The 24,744-nt window shown below is 34.5% G+C and overlaps 3 protein-coding genes across 3 annotated transcripts; all 3 read left to right on the top strand.

Annotated features, from left to right (window-relative positions):
- The first annotated feature begins 3,028 nt into the window (after positions 1 to 3,028).
- On the top strand, positions 3,029 to 5,095 carry LOC130740998 (BOI-related E3 ubiquitin-protein ligase 1-like). The gene is made up of 4 exons (XM_057593750.1): positions 3,029 to 3,679; positions 3,779 to 3,867; positions 3,968 to 4,284; positions 4,356 to 5,095. The coding sequence occupies exons 1-4, from the start codon at positions 3,630 to 3,632 to the stop codon at positions 4,842 to 4,844; spliced, it is 945 nt and encodes a 314-aa protein (XP_057449733.1). The 5' UTR covers positions 3,029 to 3,629; the 3' UTR covers positions 4,845 to 5,095.
- A 6,955-nt stretch (positions 5,096 to 12,050) lies between these two features.
- On the top strand, positions 12,051 to 12,467 carry LOC130737284 (uncharacterized). The gene has a single exon (XM_057589036.1). The coding sequence runs from the start codon at positions 12,051 to 12,053 to the stop codon at positions 12,465 to 12,467; it is 417 nt and encodes a 138-aa protein (XP_057445019.1).
- A 10,036-nt stretch (positions 12,468 to 22,503) lies between these two features.
- On the top strand, positions 22,504 to 23,678 carry LOC130740997 (FCS-Like Zinc finger 1). Its single transcript, XM_057593749.1, has 2 exons — positions 22,504 to 22,989; positions 23,118 to 23,678. The coding sequence occupies exons 1-2, from the start codon at positions 22,703 to 22,705 to the stop codon at positions 23,302 to 23,304; spliced, it is 474 nt and encodes a 157-aa protein (XP_057449732.1). The 5' UTR covers positions 22,504 to 22,702; the 3' UTR covers positions 23,305 to 23,678.
- Positions 23,679 to 24,744: the final 1,066 nt, after the last annotated feature.

Below are 24,744 nucleotides of genomic sequence, written 5' to 3'. Positions count from 1 at the left end.
TATAGTGAAGATCAACAATTACTCCTTAACAACCGCGGGTGTTCATTGGATTTATAGTTTTCACGAGATTCATGTATGGAGTTATGGAATTTTCGTGATATCTGGTGTAGTTTGATGTCATATTTAACTTGTTTTGGCATGGTTTGATTTTCTGAATTTTGTTTTTTAAGATCATTGGACCCAACAATTCAGTGGAGTTGGTGGACTCATTAAGGTGAGTAAAATTCTTCCACACCTATCTTTTCGTCATTCATAAAATTTGAAATTAGAAAAAAAAAAGTTTCAAACCCGAGAAAAAAACTCCATTTTTGTTTAAAGTTTAGTGTTGCACATTATTATTCCTTAGTCAATAGTAGTATTTGTTTTGGTTACAGTTGGAAAATATTCCTTTAGCCAATATAATATATATTAACAATCTCAAAAAAAAAAACAATCTCAAATTCATTTCTTTAAATAGAAAAAACTCCAAATAATGCCTTGTTAGCTAGAAAGTATCTATCCTTGTGGGTTATGATTATGAATTTATGATTAACACTTTAAATTAAATTAATAGTAGATATATTTTTACTTCTCACTTGAAGGAAGTTTTATTCTCTTAAAAAACACATTATACAACTTTACTCACCTTTTTTTGGTACCAAACTTGATTCACCCTAGTTTCAAAAAAAAAAAAAAAAACTTGTTTCACCCTAGATTAAATATTAAACATAATCCACCACTCATGCACTTTCCGAAACGAAAGAAAAATAAATCATATAGATAACAGTATAAAATTTTGTATGAAAAAAAAAACAGTATAAAATTATATTATTCGGTTACCTTAGTTATTTTTTTATCTTTTTCTATCACCCTATCACAACTTTAGAAAATAATAATCACTCGAAAATATTATATAAGTTTTGTAAAGAGTTATTGATATTTGCTGATTTAACTAAGATGAAATTTATATTAATAAATATATTACAAACAGATAAAAAAAACAAGAATGCTTTATTGGTTAAGCCAAAAATAGACAATGTCTTTTTGTTTTTTGACAATGTCTTTTTGTTTTTTACTTTCTTATAGATACTAAAATCTCTTTAGATATGTTAAGGCACTAAATGTTAGAATTTTGGGTATGATAATCCTGGATAACTTTGAAAATCGTGTTCGCACACTTTCCGAACAAAGTATTTCGACCCTATTCTTGCCTGGGTTCACCAAATCCTTGTTGAGATAATTTTGAAGATCAATCTGCTTCTGGCAATAGAGAACAGATCTTAAAGTAGAGAGCGATTCTGGTTTTGTTTTCTGTGTACCTTTTCCTTAGGCTGCAAGCAACCTTATATAGAAGGTTGTGGTTTCACGAATGGTCACAATTGTTCCGAAAAGTCACAATTCTTTAAACAATTTCAAACTAGGGTCACAACTGTTCAGAAAAAATTTCGAACTTGGACCCCGGTTCGTATTCGCGATCAATTATGCGTTGGCTCACCGAGCGTGCACTCCGCACTAACCTGACTCGATTCCGAGCCTAACGCGTAATTGCATCAGCCTATAGTAGATCACATTACTACTAAAATACATTGATGATTCTAAAATCACCAACACTAAAGTGGCGATATCTCCTCACAAAATCTTCATCAATGTATAAATTCAAGGATCAAACTTAGGATTATATACCTAAAGGAGCAATCAAACTTATATATTATATTAATTGCCTCTCTGAAAAGAAACAACATTCAATTTCATTTTTCATAGCTGAATCATGTATGGTTTGAAAATATCTTCTTTTATTGCCCTGTGTTAGGGATGGGGTTAAATTTTGCTAAGTTAGTTTTGCCATCTTGAAATAGTCATATACGAAATCTTTCTAGGAAGGAAAAAGATTTGCAAAGAAAGAGAGATATCAATATAGCTCATCCAATAATGCAATTTGACCAGGAATATATTTGATCTGTTCATCAATTTTTTTTTTGTCAAATGTTCATCAAATTTCTAAAACAAAAATTACGAGGAGACGCGCAGCTGTTACTTGTTAGGTTTGAACATTTTAAACTTAGTAAAAAATTAAACGTACTTCATTAATCATTAACATTGTTTTTAAGATTTACAAAAAGAAAAAGGCTATTTTTTGTGAATAGAGAAAATAAGCTAAATAGAATAAAGGCGGAGAGAAAATGTAGTCATAAATTGAATTGAGTTAAATTTGATTATAATGCAAATTTCCCATTTTTAATAATCTTAATATTATGCCTTTTAAAAAAATCTTAATATAACTTGATTCCATTACTAACTTGCTTTATCAAAATCTTATTCATATTTTTCTTTCAAAACGCCTTGATAGAAATAAAATAAAGTTATTTATGCATAAAATATATTAAACAAAAAAAAACGGTGGTCAAACACCTTCATCATCTCATGCTTTTAAATCATTTGTAATTTTGTTAAGAACTTTGAACATCTTTAGCTAGCATTGGTCAATGACAAAAGCTTAAAGTGAATATAATTAGATTTCTAAAAATAAAGATATTTTCCCATTTTCCCGAAGAAGTTCTAAAAACCTCTCAATTGTCTAAGAGATAGTAAGAAAAACCAAATATACGGATGGAAACTAATTACCATTAATTGAAATTTTCTTTTTCTTAATCTATTTTTGGGATATACATTGCATTGTATGCATGTGTTTAAAAACAATAGCTTGAATAGGAAACAGAAAATGCATCTCCCTAAGCAAAACATGGGGAAAAGAGGGTGTGAAGAAAGCAAAGCAAAGCAAATCAAAGCTGGCGCGAGAAGCATGGGCCAGCCATATACAAACAATTCCAGCGGCAGCAGCGTTAGCGGCAGAGACCCCAACAACATCAATGCATCACCCATTTTCATTCACACACGCAAGCTATTAATAATTTTTCTCTAATTACTCAGATACTATAACTATTATTGTGAATAATTGGATTAAGATAAGGATTGTTTTAAAAATAAGGAAAATGCAAATTTGGTATATATCTTTCTGACCATATGTTTAAATAATAGTGGCACATCATGAACAAGAGAAGCAAAGGAAAAAAAAGTGTCCCTCTCTTTCTCTTGGACTGATTCCCTTGAATCGCATCTATCTCTTCCTCCTACTACTACTTGTCCAAAGCAAGCAAAGTAGGTGAAAACAAGAAAGAAAGAAAAGCAACAACAACATCAACAATGGTGGTGATGGTGGCTGGCTTTGGTGGCCTCTTTCTCAACAGACACATGACATGATTATTATTTGTTCCATTTTCTTCTGATTGATTCCTTTTCTTTCTTCTATCTAACCATCTCATTTATATTTTTTTTGTATTTGTTTTGTTTGGTCCACCCTCATATTGAAGACTCCGCCACACACATTGGGGCATCTTTTCCTCTCTCTCTCTCTGTCTTTCCTTCATTCTTCTTATGCGTTTGTGATTATTCACCTCCTCCCCTTTTAATTCCTTCATCTATTTCCCACCTTGCTACCAATACCAATACTTCTCTTCTCCCTCACACCTTTCTTTATTTCTCTTGCTTGCCCCTTCATTTTCTCTTATCAAATTTATAACCAAACTCAACAACACCACTCTCTCCCTTAACCTTCTCCATTCCCTATTGCTATTGGTTTATTATCTATATCTATGATGGCTGTTCATGCTCAATACCCATCCAATGTACTCCTTCTAAACAGGTTTGCATCATCTCTCTTTACCTCAATCTATATATTCTCCTATAACATGCATATATACCATCAAAACTTATTAATCAAATGCATTTGTTAATTGAACAGCAAGAAGGGGCAAGAAGGACATGATTGTTCATTGCAACCACAACCAGGAGGATTCATTGAACAATCCCAAATGCTATTCAACAATGGAGGTATGTTTGATAACACCTTTTTTCTTCTTCATATGAAACCTTATTGAAGCTTGTGAAATAGATTAAAATCAAACCCCCAATTTGATTTTTGATCAAACAGGTACTAATCCTCTGAAGAGAGGAAGAGAAGCAACAACAACAACCAACATTGGCACTGGGCATAAATCATCCCCTTATAACATCAATCAATCTTCCCAATTCATAGACCTCACTCAACTCCATAATCAGCCACAACAAAATGTAGTCTCCACAGGATTACACTTATCATTTGGTGATCAGCAACAACAACAGAAACAGCAATTTCACAACCATCATCATCAACAGCAACAACAACAACACCTATCTCTGTTTTTCCAAGGCTTATCCTCACAAATCAAACAACAATCAGATGAAATCAACCAATTACTTCAAACACAGGTTAGTTTTGAATTTTTTTCATTATCAATTGAAAATTTAGGTTATGATGGTGGAAAATGGAAATGTATCAGGAGGAACAATTACGGCGGGGATTAGCAGAGAAGAGGCAGAGACATTATCGCTCACTATTGATTGCGGCGGAGGAATCCGTCTCACACCGGCTGAGAGAGAAGGAAGCCGAGATGGAGAAAGCGAAACGCAGGAACGCAGAGTTAGAAGCGCGCGCAGCGCAGCTTAGCATGGAGTCGCAGCTATGGCAGGCGAAGGCGAAGGAGCAGGAAGCCACGGCGGCGTCATTGCAGGCGCAACTGCAGCGCGCTATCATGAGCGGCGGAGACGGTGGGTTATCGGAGGATGCTGAATCGGCGTATGTTGACCCGGAGCGCGTGGTGGAGGTGGGTCCTACTCGTGAATGTAAGGGTTGTTGGAAGAGAGTGGCTTCGGTGGTGGTGTTGCCGTGTCGCCATCTATGCGTCTGCACAGAATGCGACGCACAATTCCGGGCATGTCCCGTTTGCCTCACACTGAAAAATTCAAGCGTTCAAGTTTATCTATCTTAGTGCCAATTCACGTGCATATCTATGAGAATGGTGGGAACTGGGAAGGTTGGAATTGAGTTGGGTAAAGTGACCCAAGATGATGTTTTTTTCAAGACAAATTTATATTCAGCCATAGATTAGAGAGAGTTAATTATTTCTGAATTAGATAGGTGATGTACAAGGCCATAAGAATAGTGGCATTTTTCTTTTTGTTTGATGGGTGTTCTTTCTTTCTCTCTTTTGGAAATTCTATTAAATTGATATTTAAGATATTCTTTCATTGGATAAATAATCGACCATGATGCAAAATTCAAAATGTCAATGCAGCAAGTATATTTAAATTTGATACATGGTGCACGCAAAAGGAAATAAAATTGTTCTTCCTAAATTGAGATCGATCAAATCTCTCCATCTTTGATGATGGGGCACAACTTAAAGGGCTTATCTTGGAGCTTGCGTTGACATGGTGTGAGTGTACATGCTAAAGACGCTCAAATAAATGAATGATGAGATATTCTTTGTGATGTTCTTTGATAATCTTGTGATATATTGTTAAATGAATCATAGTTGAAATGCATGCTCAACCTTGGCTTTGCAAGACCTTTGAGCCAGTTGAGATGTCATTGAACCTTATAGTTCTTTGGGCCGGTTGGAAAAAAAAAACTCTAATAAATTAAGATAAATGTGTTTTTACATTAAGTTAACTCGTATTAAAACACACATCAGTATCTTTTAGAGGTAAGTATCTTGCATAATTTTGAAAAGCTTCGTTAGTTTGTCTCCGATATATAATATATGCTTTTATTGCACAAGGATTGTTTGTTGGTAGTTTATAGCTGAATTAAGTGATCATTATCAAGAAATTTGGAACTTTGCTTAAAGGTGATGGTTAGGCTGGAAGCTTCTTCCTGACGCGGTGGTCCAGACGGTGGAATACGTCTGAGGCCGGTAAGTGGGGAAAAGATATGCATTTTTCAAAATTTGGAGTGTCTTTAATTTACTTGGAGAGAGGTCGGTGTTTACAAGCATAAAGTCACTGATGGTGAGATCTTTAGTGACGGGTACGATTTTGTGCTGATTCCACTATTGCGACGGAAAGATAGATAAGGAGGAGGAGAAAGCATGTAAATTGTGTATATTGTGAAAATATGTTGCCGTGAAGAATCACAATGTTGGGCTTTGGGGACCATGCCACTTTCGAGTACACTCTTGGAACGTTCGTTGAGTATATGCTAGCTGCTTTCAAGTTTGGTTTTAATTTCGTTAGTTGCGCCAAGAACAACCATAATTAGAGAAGAACAAGTATTTGAAAAATTTTGTTTTGTGCTTAACTGCTTATTGTGCTAGTATCAACTATCAAGATGGGTAAATCATCCCTAATAACACTTTTTATTCTAGCTTAACATCTAGTCCTGAATGCATGTAAAATTTGTCAACCTTTGTAATTTTTTTTTCTGTATAATCCCTAAATGAATAAAACCTAACTATTGGCAGATTCTTTTAATCATAGGTATCATCTATCGATGCAATTCTATACGACTTAATTGTATAGTAAATGTCAAAGATTTCCTCAAGAGTGTGTATTGTAATTTGTAAGAATCAAAATTTCAACATCAGGAGTTCAAAATAACAATTTTTAACCACTGCGACTAACACTCATTAGGCAACTGTTGTCCAATATAAATGCATAAGTTTTCATTTTAATGATAAATAATTTTCTGTTAAACTTTTTATTTCACTAAAAGAATAAACATCTTTTGGTACAAATTAAAAAGCTTTTTTATTGTTGAAGTACAAAAAGCTTATAATATTCACCTGTCGTTATTCGCCAGAAACTTGGATACCAAGAAGGTTAATTTCATGAGAAAAGCCCAAAGCACATTATGAAGTCTCATGTGGGTTGGAGAACGCATCCAGGAAACATTGGCCCCATTCCAGTTCTTGTTCCAGTCCGGGACCTCTCTTTTATTCTAAAAAATCTGTGATTGTGAGTAATATTCTTAAGAAAACAATAACATATAGGAGTATATAATATCTGAATTCGGAAAATGATTTAATAGATAAGTATATAAATATATATCACATGTATTACTTTGTTCTGGTCTCTTCTTTTCTCTCTCAATTGGGGTGTCTTTACTTCTTTTTATTTCTTGCCTCTTACATTTCCATTAAAGCAAATTATATATAGTGCACACATAGGCATGCATGCACCACAGGATTCAGAATTATTGACCTTGGAAGCGAAGCAGCTAATAATCTACTATTTTAAGTTCACCAAGACTGGTAGGACACTGCTACAACCTACAACAAAGGTAGTTCAAGTGGTTTCCAAGAAAAGTGTCCTCCATCTTCATCTGTCACCGGACACTCTCTTTAAATCATCTATATTCACTGTTCTCCGTGTATTTACTAGTACTATTTAGTGAATCAATACAGTCCAAAGTCTGTAGAAAGAAAACAAAACAGAGTCCCTCTGTTTCAAATTCCAATGTTGAAAAGAAAAATGAATACTAAATATTTAGTAGTGTGTGTGAAAGGAAGCGAAAAGAATCAAAGAAAAAAATATTGTACTAGCACAAATAAACAAATTAAAGGAATTAGACAACTAAGCCTCGCCGTCATCATCTGATGTGAAGTCCTTAATTTCCTTGAAGTTTATATATTTCAAAGATGTGGAACTCAATTTGAAGACAAACTTAATTGTGACAAATTTTTGGCCAAATAATTCAGGGCTGGGACACATCAAAACGTTGCAAAACAAAGAAACATAGGGGTCACTATTATTTGAAGTCTCTAATATATCAAAATACAATACGTGGTCACAGACATATTCAATTCGATCTTAGGCCTATTAAATTTTCTTTTGCTACGATATGATTTGTATAACTGATCAGTGGTTATGGCACTGACTCGTATGGATAATCATGCACACAAGCACTATTATTAAGTAGATTAGCACCACGTGACAATGCTCCACTTTGTCCAAGCGGAATTAACATATTAATCTATGCATGTATTGCGCCTTTTCAATTCCATGAGAAGAAAAAACAAACAAGTTAACAATTTTGAAAGAGGAAAATGAAGTCATGGTGGAAGATGGGGAAAAAGAAAAGTACTAACTACATCAAGTCATCAAGATCTTGTTGTTTAATTTGGTGAGTGAGAGTAACATGTAACTTGTTGGTTGTGGGTTAAAGGTTTACACATCAAACAAGATATTATTATGCCCTGTCATGGAGGCCATGCCAGATTCCCACCATTCATTAAAGGACGATGGTGATCGATTCACCTTTGAAATAAACTTTATTCTTGATAGATGTATATATAATTTATTAAAGATTGTTTTCAATGCCAAACCATGTTAAAGCATTGTCAAGAAGTTTCTTAATGTGGCTATAACAAAGCAAAGTCTGCCAGATTCTTCCTCTGAGTTGGTGATTGTGAATAAATGGCACACTTGTGAGCTTAATTATTCAGAAATTGGTGGTATGGACAGTCATGAACCGAGTCATGAACCGAGATATTAGTAACAATTATAATAAACTTATTGAGATTGAAGCTTTCAATGGTTTTGAAGATTAATTAAAGGAAATAAACCATCATTGATTTTCGCATATGCAACATTTCTAGCCACGTGACCACATGCATCATCTCAATAATAGTAACCTTTGTAAGCGACATTCACCCTGCTGATTGCTGAACAGAAGTTAATCTAAGAATAATTGAGGTTTTTGTATGATTTATACATGTAGATGAGTAGAGCTCGACAGTTGCTATTAGGTCTCGACATGAGTTGAGACAGATCGGGGTCTAATCATTTTGCAAACCGAACCAATCAAAATAAAACTTTATTTTGCACATTTTGGGGCCAAAACTAAATTGATCCAATCTTAGAATGGTTTGTGGGTTTTGATTGTCTATTCAAATTAAAAGAAAAACCAATTTAGAAAATAATGGGAAAATGATAAAAAAGAAGTTTCTATGTTTGAACTTTGAAGGTCCCTAGAGGAGGCGGTAGAGCAAAGTTGCGTAGATGAGAACATGAGCTAGAGGCAAACAGCATAGCAGACCAAAGCGAGTCAAGCAATGACAAGACCAAAGTGACCAAGACATCGAGACCAGGGGCCAAGAAGTCAAGGACAACGAGACCAAGGTCATTAGTGCGACAACGGAAGGGATCGTATTAGATACGCCTCAACACAAAGACATTTTTTAGCGTTATGAATCAAACGTTGGTTGAAAGAGCCAGAAGCTTGCGTAGTCTTATTGAGGTAGTCAACACAACAATTTGCTTAATCAACTGAGGTCCACTAGTATCATTGGAGCACAAATTCCAGAAGAAGCATGGAGCTAATAAGAAGTAAAACTCACAAATCTTAGAGTTTTTGGTTGTGTGGCATATGTGCACACATTAGTGATCAAGGCAGGAATAAGCTTGATCCCAAATTAAAGAATTGCATTTTCATCGGTTATGGTGAGGATCAGTTTGGCTACCGCCTATGGGATGATGAAAATCAGAAGATGATCAGCAACAAATATGTGATCTTTAAAAGAAAGAGTGATGTACAAGGACAAGCATAATGTAGGTGCCACAACTCAAAACTGAGTGACCAATTTATGCAGAGGTGGTCGACACCCCAAAAAGTCCTATCATATAGTTGAGAATCATCAAAGGAACCAACTAAAAAGAGCACTGTGAGCAGAAGTTTGACACTCCAACTCTTGTATTGAAAAGGTGTTTCGACCTCATGTTCCTAATAGGAGATACATGGATTACATGTTGTTGATCAGTGAAGAGGAGCCTTGAGGTTATGTAGAAGCATGTCAAACCGCATATTCCAAACCTATCATAGTCCCGAGATGTAGTCATTATTAAGTGAACTTTGTTATCAATTTGAAGTGTAGAATTATTCCACATTTATTTTTCATTTACACAAATATTATATCACAAACAAATTTGGCCGAATAAACTTTGTAAAAGTAAGAGTGTTGCCCAACTGTTCAAGCAATATTGTGGCAGAGGCAGACAATTAGAAATATGGTGAAGGGCAACAGCTACATAAAAGACAGTACCTCCTTGCATCACCCACCCTTGCAGTTACCTCAATTCACTCGAGCTCAAAGAAGACCTTAACCTTTTGACAACTTGCAACATATTTCTTGGCTTTAGCAGTTAGCTAGCAACGACAAGTTAATTAAACCCACTTCATCATGGTCCCGTGGTTATTCTGTGACTGTGATGTGATGATCCTAAAATGGTAAGATCATTATTTACAGCATACTAGTGCAGGGTAAGAAGGTGAAAAACATCGATCAAATAAAGACAAGTGCCACAATTAAAATTGACAGTAACCTATCACTACTCACTAAATATTAGTACTAATTAAAATTAAAAACTAAGAGAAGATTATTTCATTGAATAGTAACGAAAACTATATCATTGAATGATGGTTCAATCGTTTCTTTTAGGTGGGAAGTAGTACTGGGAAGCTGGCCGCATGTGTAGTACCATTTTCAGTAACTTGTTTAACCGACCAAATTTCTTTGATTATTGAAGTGTTTGAATGAATGCAGTAGAAATTCCGTAATCCGTATTTAATGTGTACCTCTCCAACGTAACACTTCTGCTGCTGTGACATTGAAATTGAAGAGTCGTCAGAGACTCAGAGAGTCATGGTGGCCCATGAATTGGGTACAGCATCAAGCAACCGGTGACTGAAGACTAATAATGCCCATTACCCACGCAAACGCAAGCTAGAAAAGGAAAGCTTGGTTAGTGGCATCGTCGTCATTACGGGGATGGATGAACATCTTGTCATCTAGTATCCTTTGATGTTTTCGTTTTGTTTTCTAAGTCGCCGGTTGACTATTGTTAATTTGTTATTGATTTTTTAAAGTGCACTTTAGCTAGGAGCTTTTTTTATTCATTACGGGGCTAACGCCCAAAATTAGGGAATATCCCTCTTTATATGAGCGGTATTACAAGAGTTAAAAAGCAAAGGAATATAGATAAAGTCAGGGACAGAATCATAAATCCTAAAAGGCAACAATAAACTCATGTCATTCTTTGCAAAGGCATCCGCTATCGAGTTTGCCTCTCTAAAAACATGTTTTAGATGAACTTGCTGGAAACTATTGAAGACCCTCTTAATATCTTTAACTAAGGGTGCAGCCGGCTTGGAAGCAGGGCATCCTTGGTTAATAATGTTGACAACGAAGCTAGAGTCTAATTCCACAGTTAGGAGCATATCTTGCAACATGTATGATACATATTTTGATACGCTATAAATTCTTGACGCATTGATAGTTAATAAGGTGAGAATTTAAAATGAACTTGAATTTCACCATATGTTCTCAATTCAAAAGTTAAATCTTACAATTCACAATTCAAAGTTATGTGTAAGTTGCATTTTAGTTCGGGCATGTTGCGTGACCAATATACGTTTCTACTTTCTAGTGCTTTTAGGGTGATTTTTAAGTTTTCTTATTTTTTAAACGCCACAAACAGGAGGATTAATATGTCTCCAAAAGACTTAGGTCACATTAATTATGTTATCATAAAATTAAAGCCTACGTGTGACATTTCTGACTCACCAAAAAACATGTCTCCTTAGTTGTTTTGTTTAGTTATTATTAATTATATTTTATTTTAATTAAAGTTAAAAAGGAATGTAAGCGTTGGTCTTATATGGCAGGGTCATGGCTCTAAGAATTTCTATGCCGACTTATGTATTTTTAATTCTTATACGTAATTTTTTGTATTCTTAGTCTAGGTACACTACGTTCCTCAGAATGAGACACCATTGATTGATTCAGTGACCGGTCTAATTTTAGAACACTATTAGTAAAATATAATTGAGTCCAAAGATAATTTGCCTCTTACCTTCATTGGCTTCATACATCTTTTTTATCAACAATCTCTTCCCTGCACACCAGTAAAGATGCATATATGGGTGGTCGGATGATTCAATTATTTCGATTGCCAATGCCAAGAAACGACGAGAGTTTCTTGGACTGGTTCCTTGCTGATCACTAGACTGGGCATTTTTATTAGTTATGACTATGGACTGTGGTTGGGCTCTAAAACTGGTCGACCAAAAATTGAAATATGCACACAATACCAAAAACCCGTTGGAAAAAGTCAAAAACACACTAAACACTATATAATTATATATATTTGGTTGTGGGATGAGAGTTTGTGAGAGTTTTGACCCAATAACCTCTCACATGGGTTATGGAGGTCTGATGCGTGACTCTCAGGGAGATTGGATTTGCGGTTTTCATGGTTTTCAAGCAGGGGGCAGCGCCTTACTGTCGGAAGCAAGGGCTCTAAAGCTTGGATTACAGATAGCTTGGGACCGAGGGTATAAAGATGTCATATGCAACGTGGATTGCCGCGACCTCCTCCGGGTGTTGGATGATCCGGAAACCTGGATCTTCTTCCCTGTTTTGCGTGAAATTTATGAGCTGAGGATGAGAAGTTGGAATTTGACTCTTAGTGCTATCAATAGAGATTGTAATCAGCCCGCAGACTGGCTAGCTAAGAAGGGTGCTTCGTCTCCGTCTATGGCTATCTGTGTTCTTGAAGCTCCACCGTCGACTTTAGAGATCCTCATTTTGAGAGATCGTTTGACTATTCCTTAGTTTTCTTTTGTTGTTGTTAGTTTTCCGATGTAACAAAAAAAAAAGAGAATATTGGAAGAATTAAATGAAAAGAAAGAAGAGAAAAAAACAGTAGATTTATATGTTGTTTAGCTTTAGAAAGAGGGAGAGAGAAATGTGTAGAATTCTCTTCTCTTGTTTGTATTAGTTGAAATTTGAAGGAAGTAGTTTTTCTTGTTTCAAATTTTTAAAAAATATTTAATGGTAATTATATCTTAATAAAATAAATATTTTTCTTGTATTAACGTTAATTTTCAACAAAAAAAAAACAATATCCTGATACACTAGTTAACATTTGTCATCTCAAAAATTAAGTACAAAGTAACCACAAATCCATGGTGACATCTTTTTCAATAGACTAATTTATATTTTGAAGACTTTAGCTAAAATTGTCCAATCCATATTTCAGGGTAGATATATTAATTAGGTTGCCTACATACATCATTATGTTCTACTTTCAGAAACAAACATTGTGCCCCCAATTATCTACTTAGGGACATCTGAAATTGGCCATAGACAAAATCATGTGTGCTTGGAAAATTTCTGGGGGTCCAATTACAATTGTTAGAATATAATATAAAACCATTAAAGTGACCCTTACCCAACAGCTTAAGCTTTTGGGATTAAGTGGTTATTTGACATGGTATCAGAGCCTCTATGGCCGAGAGGTCTAGAGTTCGATCCTTGCTCCCCTCACTTTCTAATTAAAAGTGAGATTTAATTAAGCACATGGTAGGCGGGCCTGTGCATTTATCCACGCTTCAAGCCCAAATGGCTCTTGCGTGAGGGGACGTGTTAGAATATAATATAAAACCATTAAAGTGACCCTTACCCAACAGCTTAAGCTTTTGGGATTAAGTGGTTATTTGACAACAATGAACAGGAAAAGACTCAACTTGTGATTTGGTTGTTGTATCAATGTCACATGCACCATTTGCGATTCTTCTCCGCATGGTATCCACTATCCACTCACTCAACTAGCACTATAAAGTACAATACAAAAGTGTATAAGAACAGCAAAAGGGTGACAAAAGAGGAAAAGAGTATCTTTTTATATTAACCTTTATAATTGCTTTGCCTTTACCCTTACAATGAGCTTAGAATATATGTAGTCTAATATTTACTCAAATGAGTGTGGCAATTTAAATCATCAATATCAATATATATTAGAAAAGAAGAACTCATATCAGGTGATTTAGTGATGTGTCGTTCTCACGTTAATTCTTAATGACGTGTCATTCCCACGTTAATTCTCATATAAAAAATTCCACGTGTCAGGTTATTTCTCATAAAAAAATATATTTTTAAATTTTAGATTTGATTAGGATTTAGGTTGTGTATTCCTTGATTTTATCTTAATTTATTTATTATTTATTTATAGAGTATTAATTAATTTTTATTGAATTTTCGGATTTTTAATTAATTTAGGATTTTATGAGTTTTTATTGTGATTTGCAAGATTTTGATAGTTTTTATCTATATTTATTTAGTACCTTTTTAAATTTTAGATTTGATTAGGATTTAGGTTGTTTATTTCATGATTTTATCTTAATTTATCTTATTATTGATTTAAGTTGTTTAGTTCTTGATTTTATCTGTTGGTCTTTTATTTTATTTTTGATTTATTTTTAGAGTATTAATTAATTTTTATGGTATTTTATTGAATTTTCGGATTTTTATTTAATTCATGATTTTATGAGTTTTTATTGTGATTTGCTAGATTTTAATAGTTTTTATCTATCTTTAGTTAGTATCTTTTTTAATTTTAGATTTGATTAGGATTAAGGTGATTTATTTCTTGATTTTTTGTTGGTGTTTTCAAGTATCCTTAGACTTTAATTACGATAAAAAAATTAGAATATATTTTTAAGAAAAATAGAATGAGAAATAAATTCTATGATTCTGTCTACTAAGTTAAGACACAACCCCAAGTCCTAATTCTAAAAGAAGGAATTATCTACCACTCTAATATAATCCTCATGAAACAGGAATGGTCAGTCAGCTAATTATACATATTCCTTCATTACCAAGATAACTGCACTAGATACTTATGTTTTATCTATGTCAGCCTGCTACATGATGGCACCATTGTAAACATGAGGGAGCATGGTTTTCTAATAACATGATGTTTGCTTGAAAGGCTTCTCCTGATTGCTTGATGGGCATTATCAGTTTGAAATACAATCAAAAGTTAAAAACTTTATTTTCCTAGATCTCAAAAGTTATCTGAACATATATTTTTCTCTTCAAAGTCCAATTACTATTTAAGTTGATGTGGTCATTACTGGATTTTGTTGGGGTGCAACCTTAAGAATTAAGTTAGATTTCCTTCCTAGGTCTTTTGTTTTAAGTAATTTTAACTATCCATTACCACCTATGAAGAAGTAAAGGGCTATAGAAGAGTGCTAAATCTAAATTAGTGCTATGAAAATAAACTACACATATTACACTGATTAAGGCCATGAGATGGTATGAGAAAAATGATAATTTGATTTAAACGGGTAAAGTACAATTTTTACTCATTTAACTTACGATTAAGAAAAAGTAACCAAAACATAATGCAATAAGGGGAAGACAAGTATGGTGACATATATAGAGAAGAAAAATAAATAAGTAGACAATCACAAGATCTCTATGGCGCTAGCGACAGGGACGCATACCACACTTCAAGTCTTCAACCCCGCCTCCAAAAGCCTCCTCAAGGACATGCCCTCCGCCCCTGAAACCAACACCGATTTGGGTTTTCGCAAGTCGCATAGGATCATCGACAGGGAAGGTGATTACCGCCAGAGGAGGCTCAACAGCATAATCTCCTTCTCTGAAGAAGGACCTCTACCTCTCGCTTTCCCACAATCCTCCTCAACGACAATGGCAAAGAGGTAACTTAATTTTTTTCCCCTTTATTTTTTGTGTCTGATGAAATGCTTAGTAGAAGGGAAACTGAAATTTTATTTTGGTGATGGTTTTCAAAAGATGAATGATATATCAATTTCAATCTGTTTCTCTGGCTTAACAAAATAAAATAGCAAGAGTAGTAAAGCATTTCAGCAAGAACCTGTGTTTTGGTTTTCTTTCATTTTTTAATCTTATCCCCATCAACCTTGACATGTCTTTGAGCCATCAAAAATATTTGAAAATAAGAAGAGAAAATGATATCACTTTCCAGAACCATAAATCTAAAAAAAAAAGGGAAAAAGCAATAAATGATGAGAATCAATACATCAAATTTTCCATCATAGATCGTAGCACCAACCTGAGCCATATCGTGAGTCTCAAAGGTAATCACACCGCTCTGCCATGGGATTAACACTGTTATTACGAATACTTTCTTCAACCTACAAATCAAGGAGAAAAAATCACACATGTTATTTAACCCCTTAAAATGCATAGAAGCCAAAGATATATAAGGATTCTGTTGAATATCTGTTAAGATTTAGTTTATTATTAATCTAACAAAGAGATAAAAAGAAACTAAATATATCTAAACCTATCTCTATTTAAATAGATATTATCTCTATTTAAAAAATTCAATAAAAATACCATAAAATTAATTAATACTCTAAAAATAAACCAGAACCTGTGTTTTGGTTTTCTTTCATTTTTTAATCTTATCCCCATCAACCTTGACATGTCTTTGAGCCATCAAAAAAATTTGAAAATAAGAAGAGAAAATGATATCACTTTCCAGAACCATAAATCTAAAAAAAAAAAAGGGAAAAAGTAATAAATGATGAGAATCAATACATCAAATTTTCCATCATAGATCGTAGCACCAACCTGAGTCATATCGTGAGTCTCAAAGGTAATCACACCGCTCTGCCATGGGATTAACACTGTCATTACGAATACTTTCTTCAACCTACAAATCAAGGAGAAAAAATCACACATGTTATTTAACCCCTTAAAATGCATAGAAGCCAAAGATATATAAGGATTCTGTTGAATATCTGTTAAGATTTAGTTTATTATTAATCTAACAAAGAGATAAAAAGAAACTAAATATATCTAAACCTATCTCTATTTAAATAGATATTATCTCTATTTAAAAAATTCAATAAAAATACCATAAAATTAATTAATACTCTAAAAATAAATCAAAAATAAATTAAGATAAAATCAAGAAAAAAACAACCTAAATCCTAATCAAATCTAAAATTTAAAAATGTACTTTTTTATGAGAATGACACGTTGAATTTTTTTATGAGAATTAACGTAAGAATGACACGTCACTAAGAATTAATGTCCCTAACTTTTTTTTAAAAGAGTGAGTTTGAAAGCTATAGCTTAAGTTAATTTGTTAATATATTACCAAATAATAATAATAATAATAATAATAACATATGTGTGCGGGTATGAGCCGGTTGGGTACTATAATGCTCATACCCGCACTCATACCCACTACTTTTTGCGGGTAATTACTTATACCCAACCTCATACCCATTTAGCGGTTTTTTACCCTACCCATAGTGGGTATTTTTTGCGGGTACCATATGGGCCCGCAACCCTATGGGTCCGAGACCCATTGCCATCCCTACATTTAGATTTTGGCAAAGTGAAGAGTTTCCTGTAATGACATTGAATTGTCTAAAGGTGGAGAGCATCGAGTTGCTACCCACGCGAGTATGGGGACGGGAACAAGTAATTTTTTAAAACGCAGGTATGAGGATGGTTCTATAGTACCCTACCCATTGTCATCCCTACTTAGTTGGAATAAACACAATAATGTCATACTTTATGATTTATCTTACACAATCCTAATTTGTGCTACTATCACATTCATTTTTTTTAAGATTAATTTGTTGCTAATTCCTTATATCTATGATTTGTGTTATTGTCTTCATATTCACGAAGAATGTAAAACGAGTTCCTGTTGATCTCAACCAGGCTTATAAGAGAAGTCATTATGTCAACTTTGCTTAGCATTTCTGATTCTTCTATTTCATCCATTGTTTAATATATTTTTAATAATCAAGGTATTAATTGACGTATCAAATACAATAGACATATTCCCCGTGCAACGCGCGGGTAAAATAACACTAGTATGTATTAATTTCAACAAAATATTCTATTGTGGTAGTAGCTAGAGATTTGCAAATCAAGATGATCACTAAACAGTACACACTAGTGGCATAAATTTGTATTCATGTTGTGATCCCCCATGAGAAGTGAAAACTACTGTAATCTACTTGTTTTCATCCTATAGTTTCTTATTTTCTAAAAAATAGCCCCCTTGTTTTAATTTAGGCTTAAAAATGTTTTTAGTTCCTAAAATTGTAAAGTAAATTAAATTGGGTCCCTCAAAAAAAATTTCTTTAAAATGTAATCTCTAAATTATTTTTTATGAAATTACTTTTTACTTAATTTTGACTCGTCAACGATCCAGTGGCGAGCCTAATCAGTAGATTTCGCATCAATTTTAGTCCCTAAATTTTTATTAAATCATATGTCTCATAGCTCTTACCATCTTTCTAAAGTCTAGGCCCGTAAGTATGAAATTGCACCTCATAGCTTGTGTTAGAAAACCAACACATATTACACCAATAATTAGATATTGGTAAGAAATATGAGCAACTATTTTTTTGGTTTTTTGATTACAAGTGGAAATAAAGTCTATTTGGTTTAAAAAAATTAAAATTAAAATTCTGTTTTTTTTAAATAATTTTCATTTTATTTTTTTTTTTCAAATTTAGAAAATAATTTTCACTTACTTTTCCACCATCAATGCCGCTCTGCTACCACCACTACCACCGCCAACTTTCACTCTCATCGCTTTTTCATCTCAAGGTTGCGATGGTGGCGCTACAGTATGGTGGTGGCTATAGTAGTGACTGAGGTGATGATTAAGATGACAATGGTGACATCTCATTTTCATTTGCAGTAAAATGAAAGTATTTCTCTATTTTGATTAATTTTAATTTTTTTTACAAATATCAACTAAACATATTTTCACTTTGTTTTTTTTTATTTTAAAATAAAAATAGAAAATGAATAAATCAAACATACCCTAACTTTCTTTGTACATTTAGGGATTTGCAAATTGAAGTGGGTGGATTGGGCTAAATAAAACATCTCCATAAAGTAGCTTTACCATTTCCTTTTTATGTTTGTCCAAACAATAAAATCTACATGGACTTGGCAGTGTTTGAGAAAACAACTTAATTTTAAAAAATTCATTGAAATAAATTTAAAATAAGTTATATATAAGTATAAGTTTTTTTCGTAAGCTATCTAGAGTAGCTTATGAAAATAAGCTCAAAACAACTTATGATTTGTTATAATTAAATTGTTTTCATAAGCTCTCATAAATACATAACAATTAAATTATTTTGATTTTAATTGTTTATAGTTAGATATAATAGTTACAATGTATTCCTTAAAAAAAAGAACAGTTACAATTTATTTTTATATTATCATATAAAATTATTTTCTTAAAATTCATCCCCGACGTCTAGCTATTGAAATGCAAAATCAACGGTGTTATCAACAATTCAACCTTAAGGCACAAATACTCCGCACAGTAGAGGATCATGGCTACTCTACCTCTTTTTTCTAATTGCCAGTGACCAGTAACAATAAAAAAATAAACAAAGGAGGAGCGTAAAGAGAAACTGGAAAATTCGAATCTGTCCGTTTTAACTACGTGGCAACACACCAAATGCATGAACTGAAGCCACGTCGTAGCACACGCGTTGCAACGCTAGAAGCGGGTGTCTTAGGCAGAGTGCGCCGTGTCAAACCCTCAACGGCGAAAACAAAACACCAGTTACATTATTTACACACCAGTCTTTGGGAAAAGCAACAGCTTCTTCTTCTGTTTTCATTTCGTCACTCTTCTTCTTTTCTTGCAGCATTATAATAATGAAAAAACAAATCCCAAGAAAGGGCATTAAATTGCATTTTAATTTAAAACCGAGGCTAGGCCACGCCATCTTCATGATCTGCAGTGGGGTCCAGCTCCTAGGGGTTTGTGAAACCGGGCCCGCTGGAGTTTGCGGGAGAAAACGACGAAAGAATCTGGGAAAAAGTTGAGGAAAGTGGTGACGTCAGGGAACTGGAGTGAGAAGCAAGGTTGTTCAGGGAAAAAGCGGAACCGTGGGCTTTGGTTTACTACAGTGCTACTGGCTAGTTGGGTGGTTTCGTGCTTCTGAGTCGCATTCGTGGCGCGTGTGACTCAAAGCTCTGTAGTCTGAACCCTCCACCAATAAATTAGTGATTTCAGACATGTACACAGTGACAGTACTACAAGTCTTTGCATTGACATTGGCGACGATATTTCACCGTTACTGCTGACGTGACTCGCATTCATTTTCAGAAATTTTAAAACTTACTAGTACTTTTTAAATTTGTTCTATTTTGACTCCAATATTTTTTTTTTGAAAGAGACTCGAATATTTAATATTTGAACAAAAAATTATTTTGATAAGGATGGTGACCTATAGATATTTTTTTCAAACACAGGTGACCTATAAATCATCATGCATGTTAAATTGTGAAAATAATAAAAAAGTTTATACATTTGATATCTTAGTCATGTAAAAAACATTTGATTATTGTATTGTGTAAGAGGATTCATTGGAGATGAAGATTGGACCGTGCGGGGTATAAAGACCTCCATGCCCGCCCAAAACAAGCAATCAGCCGGACGAAGGAAGATATGGTGGGAACTGGTGGAACACCGAGGATTCTCGCCCTCCCCTTTAAGCGAACCCGCAAGCCAGCTGGAAGATTCCTTTTGGATTTGTCTTATGTGCATAGGGATTTGGGCCCTAGTTGTCAGACCAAAATGTAGGAAAAATTCATATCATGACCATACCCTCTATAAAAGGGAAGGTCATCACCTTGTACTAGAGACTTTTTGAACAATTAATGAGAATATACCATTTTTATTATATATTGACTATTTTAGTGCTCTGCTAGGGTTTGCTTTTCATTCATCTTCTCACGTCAGCTTACCTTAGGACAGAACAAAGATGATATGACATTACTCTTTAATTAAAAATAATAAAATTTCAACAAATTATTGATTTAGTGGTAATTAAATTAAATCTACACGTACGCGAGACAGTCACACTAAAAGTGAAATAAGAAGAGAAAGGGATTGAGTTTGGTTTCAATGTGCGCAATGCATATGGTCAAGTACTTCCTAGCTACTATAGTAAATTGGTTTTCGTGCATTAACTAACTCTCTGTTGCTATTTTTTGAGACTTTTTTACAGTTGGGGCATGGGGCTCTTTGTATGGCTAATGATCTTGGTTTTAGAGATGTTTCGTTTGAAAATTATTGTTTGTTGCTTCACGTCTGGGTATCAAGATTAGATAACCCTTCATGTATGTCTTCTCTTATCCTATATTGTGTTTGCCTAACTTTTTAGTTCTCTTATTGTCAATTTATTAATGTTAAGAGTCAATGTAATATTGTTTGTGACTATCTAGCTATGAAGACTTTTATTTTCATTTTTTGGGTACTAAATGCTTAAAGAGGAAACAAAACGAAGAACATGAGCTAACGCCTCAAAAAATAAGGTAGCTCGTAATCTTCAACCAAAAGCTAACCAGAGCATGAAGGAGATTGATGACAAAACAACGCAGTGGAACACTAGATTCTTCACAGTCTTATAACTCATATGGGGTTTGGAGTTTACCATCCACACAATGAGTTAAGAGGTTAGATCATAAGTGGTTTAGAACATCATCTACATACGCTCACCACAAAACCTTAAGACAATGCGTGAGCGAGTCCTTCTACTTATAAACACTTTAACTCTTGCTTATATATCCAATGTGAGAATATTGCATTTACAATTGCTACTTCAACGACAACAAATCACAAGTAGCTCTAGCTCCTCATTTGCCAAGAAATATGCGACTACATATCCTCCTCACGAATAGTATGATGCAAAGACACAAGCCAATCCTTTTACGGGAAACTACAATTTGGGCTTATGATGGAAACATACTAATGATGCTTTGGAAACCTCCGTTGGGAGAACGAAAGCATTAAAAGAGAATGAGTAATGATATATACACAGCTCCTTATTTATACACTTCATTTTCACCTATTTTTATTTCTACCTCTCTCCTCTTATTATCTATCACATCTTATACTTTCTCTCTCTTACTTTTTCTTTTCTTCCTATCTCTGTCCTCCTCCACATTTTTCCACCTTAATTTAGAGGTGTGGACAAATAATTATTGAAAAGAGAATGAATACGAACTATTACATTACAAAACCCAAACCCCTAACAGATGTGTGACATATGCAAGACCACAAGAAATTTTGCATTAAGAATTCTAGAGGCCCTATAGAACTCATACACCACAATCATTATGAACGACACCTCCAAAATTAGCTTTAAAGAGCTACCCAATTAGAGGGAGGAAGCTTAACAAATTGTGATATTTTTAGAATTTGGCACATTAGATTTAACAAATTGTCACTCCAAGCATTAGTTGATACTCCTTTTTACTTTTTTGACATAGTATTATCTTATAATATTTTCCATTTTTAACTTTACCATTTGTAGTTTTATAGTAGGAAATTTAGAAAGTTAAAAAAATTCATTAATTTCACAGTAGGTAGAAGAGGTAGATGGGTGCAGTTAGTTGGGCTTAGATTTTCAACCCAGATTAATGTGAGGCAGGTGGCCCGTGGCCCCCATTAATTACCCCCTGAGACAAGGGCGGTGCGACCGTTACTCTCACGCGCAAGACCCACGCGAGTCTCCTTAACCCCACCAGCACAATTTGACGTGGAGAGGACAAGGAAGAGAGGGACATGTGCGGTTTGGTCCATACTGGGTCCCACCACTTCCGCGAGTGGAACTGCCAGATCTTTCCCTCTCCCCCATTCCCTACCCTCACCTTCCCCCCAAATTCACAAAACTACCCCCACAAAACACCCTTCTCTCCCCCACACCCAATGGCATAACCGTTATTTCCCCATCCCACAACCGCAACTTGTCACCCTTCCTTCAATTATGCAATTAAATAAAGTATTTCTTGATTTCTGAGCCAATGGATTCACTGCGACGGATTCTTTGCCGCTGTTTATAGTTCCTCCTCCTCACACAACAACAAATACAGCCTTCACCTACCACCTTATATACCCATTCCTCCTCTTCACTTTCTCCATCTCTCTCACCATTTCTCCACTCCACAACCAAACAAACCCTTAACCCGTTTCGTTTCGTTTCGTTCGTTGCTAGAATCTTCATTCCATGGCTTCTATAACAAGAAGACATTGTTTCTTGGAAGACGATGAAGAACCTGGCTATTCCGGCCACAACCACTCGCAACCGCAATACCAAAACGGTTTTGTCTCAAGAACTTTGGGCTACGCCACTTTCTACAACAGAGGTCACAGGAACGTGAACGCATCGATGGTTTCTGATTCTAGATCTGGAAGGTTTTACGATGCCAGATTCGAAGGTCATCAACCGCACTTTCTCGAAGCTTGTCATCTCTGCAATAAGCCTCTTGGAAACAAAGACATCTACATGTACAGGTTAGCCACAAATTCCACCACGCTCTAACATCTAGATTCTATATTTTGATGTCTTTTGTTACCAATTTTAGAATTAGGTTTTTGTTTTTTGATGTGATTGGTTCTGATTTTGGTGTTAATTTTTACAGAGGGGACACGCCATTTTGCAGCGAAGAGTGCAGGCTAGAGCAAATAGAGATGGATGAAGCGAAGGAGAAGAATAGGAACCTATCTTCTTCGATGAAGGCTATGAGGAAAAAGGAACAGAGTAAATCTGGTTCTCCAAACAAGGCTCAGGATTACTCTTATCGTACAGGGACTGTTGTTGCTGCTTAGTTGTTGAATGCAAGAACGCTTGTTTAAGTGAAGAGTGGAATTAATTGTCTGTCTTCTACGGTGTTCTGGAAAAAAAAGTAAAGAAAAAGAAAAAAAAAAGGGTTCTAAAAAAAGCAAAGAAAAAAGAGTGTAGAAACGAAAGTAGAAGTGAAGTTTCAAAAACTTTAACTCCTTTCTAAGGAGAAGGGTCAGTTTGAGGAAAGATCCCCGTAAAAGTGTCTCTTTTGTTCAGGAAGCTGTATATGGTAATACGGGTGCGTATTCATAAGCATTCTCTGCTCGGGGGATCATTTTCTGCCGAATGACTCATTTTTTCTGTTTTTTTTTTCCCACTAGAAAAAATTAATGAAAAATGTATATACCAAGTTTTGGTCTTTCTTTTTTTCGTTTTATATTTTGATTATTTGGCTTGTATCGTGGATCTGACAATGCTTAAATGGAATACGGAATTTTAAAAATAAAAATCTCTAGTTGGTCTATTCCTCTGTTTTTATGTGAAAGATTAAATGCATGTACTTAGAATAAAAAATTGGTACATGGGCGGGTTTTTATATATATGCTTTGTAATTTGTGGCCTTCAGGACGGTAAATGCTATGGAATCGGTGTGGTGTGGCAATTAAAAACTTTCGGTGGGAAGCAAGAATTTAATAATTCATACTAGTGACTTAAGAATTCGCACAATCGATTCACATATTTTTATTTTATTATTTTAGATGTAATTTAGTTTAATGAATGATTTGATAGACCTCGACACCTCGTATATGAAGGATTGATGTTTCTTTTACGAAACACATGTACACTTTGAACACGTGTACACTTGTAAGATATATTAACGGAAAAGAGAGAAAATAAATGAATGAGAGGTATGGTAGGTAGTGTGATAGAAAAAAAATGTGAAAAGAAAAATGAGTGAAAATAAGATTACATAAAAAATAGTGTGAATGAATTAATATTTTACATGAAGGTGATAATTATTAAAATCGAAAAAACAAGATAAGCCTCTTACTTTGAACGGTTGTCTGCACTGCGGTATTTGGAGTGTGGAAAATGAGTGTCGATTGGGAAGCGGTGTGCTCTCGTGAGGCTCAAGGTTGCCTTGGTTTTCGAAAATTATATGGCTTAACTAGGATTAACCATGATTTGTTGATGAAGATTGGGTTGGGCTTGGTTCTTATATCGAATTCTCTTTGGGCAAGGATTCTTCGTAGGAAGTTGGTTGCGAATGTTTAGGAAAAGGAAGTGTGAATGTGAAATGTTTTAGGTGAATTCGGAGTAACTTGGTGTACGGAGAAAGGTGGAGGCTTGAGGACGAGAATCTTGTGAATTTCTTAGGCAATGAGTGGTTGCCCTTGGGCATTACTGCTGAGCAGGTTAATAGTGTGGATCTTCAATTCCTTTAAGTTCACATGATCTTTTGATGGTTTCCTAGTATGACAGGG

Source organism: Lotus japonicus, chromosome 2, assembly GCF_012489685.1.
Source record: "Lotus japonicus ecotype B-129 chromosome 2, LjGifu_v1.2".
Classification (NCBI taxonomy): Eukaryota; Viridiplantae; Streptophyta; class Magnoliopsida; order Fabales; family Fabaceae; genus Lotus; species Lotus japonicus.
Note: the sequence above shows the minus strand (reverse complement) of the source record. Positions and strands in the feature narration are given on the sequence as shown.

Excerpts from the sequence above, each read along its gene's own strand:
- LOC130737284 (XM_057589036.1), top strand. The coding sequence starts at position 12,051 with ATGGGTTATGGAGGTCTGATGCGTGACTCTCAGGGAGATTGGATTTGC.
- LOC130740997 (XM_057593749.1), top strand. The coding sequence starts at position 22,703 with ATGGCTTCTATAACAAGAAGACATTGTTTCTTGGAAGACGATGAAGAA. Across the intron at positions 22,990-23,117 it reads AAAGACATCTACATGTACAG|AGGGGACACGCCATTTTGCA; the intron begins GTTAGCCACAAA and ends TAATTTTTACAG.
- LOC130740998 (XM_057593750.1), top strand. The coding sequence starts at position 3,630 with ATGATGGCTGTTCATGCTCAATACCCATCCAATGTACTCCTTCTAAAC. Across the intron at positions 3,680-3,778 it reads AATGTACTCCTTCTAAACAG|CAAGAAGGGGCAAGAAGGAC; the intron begins GTTTGCATCATC and ends TTAATTGAACAG. Across the intron at positions 3,868-3,967 it reads AATGCTATTCAACAATGGAG|GTACTAATCCTCTGAAGAGA; the intron begins GTATGTTTGATA and ends TTGATCAAACAG.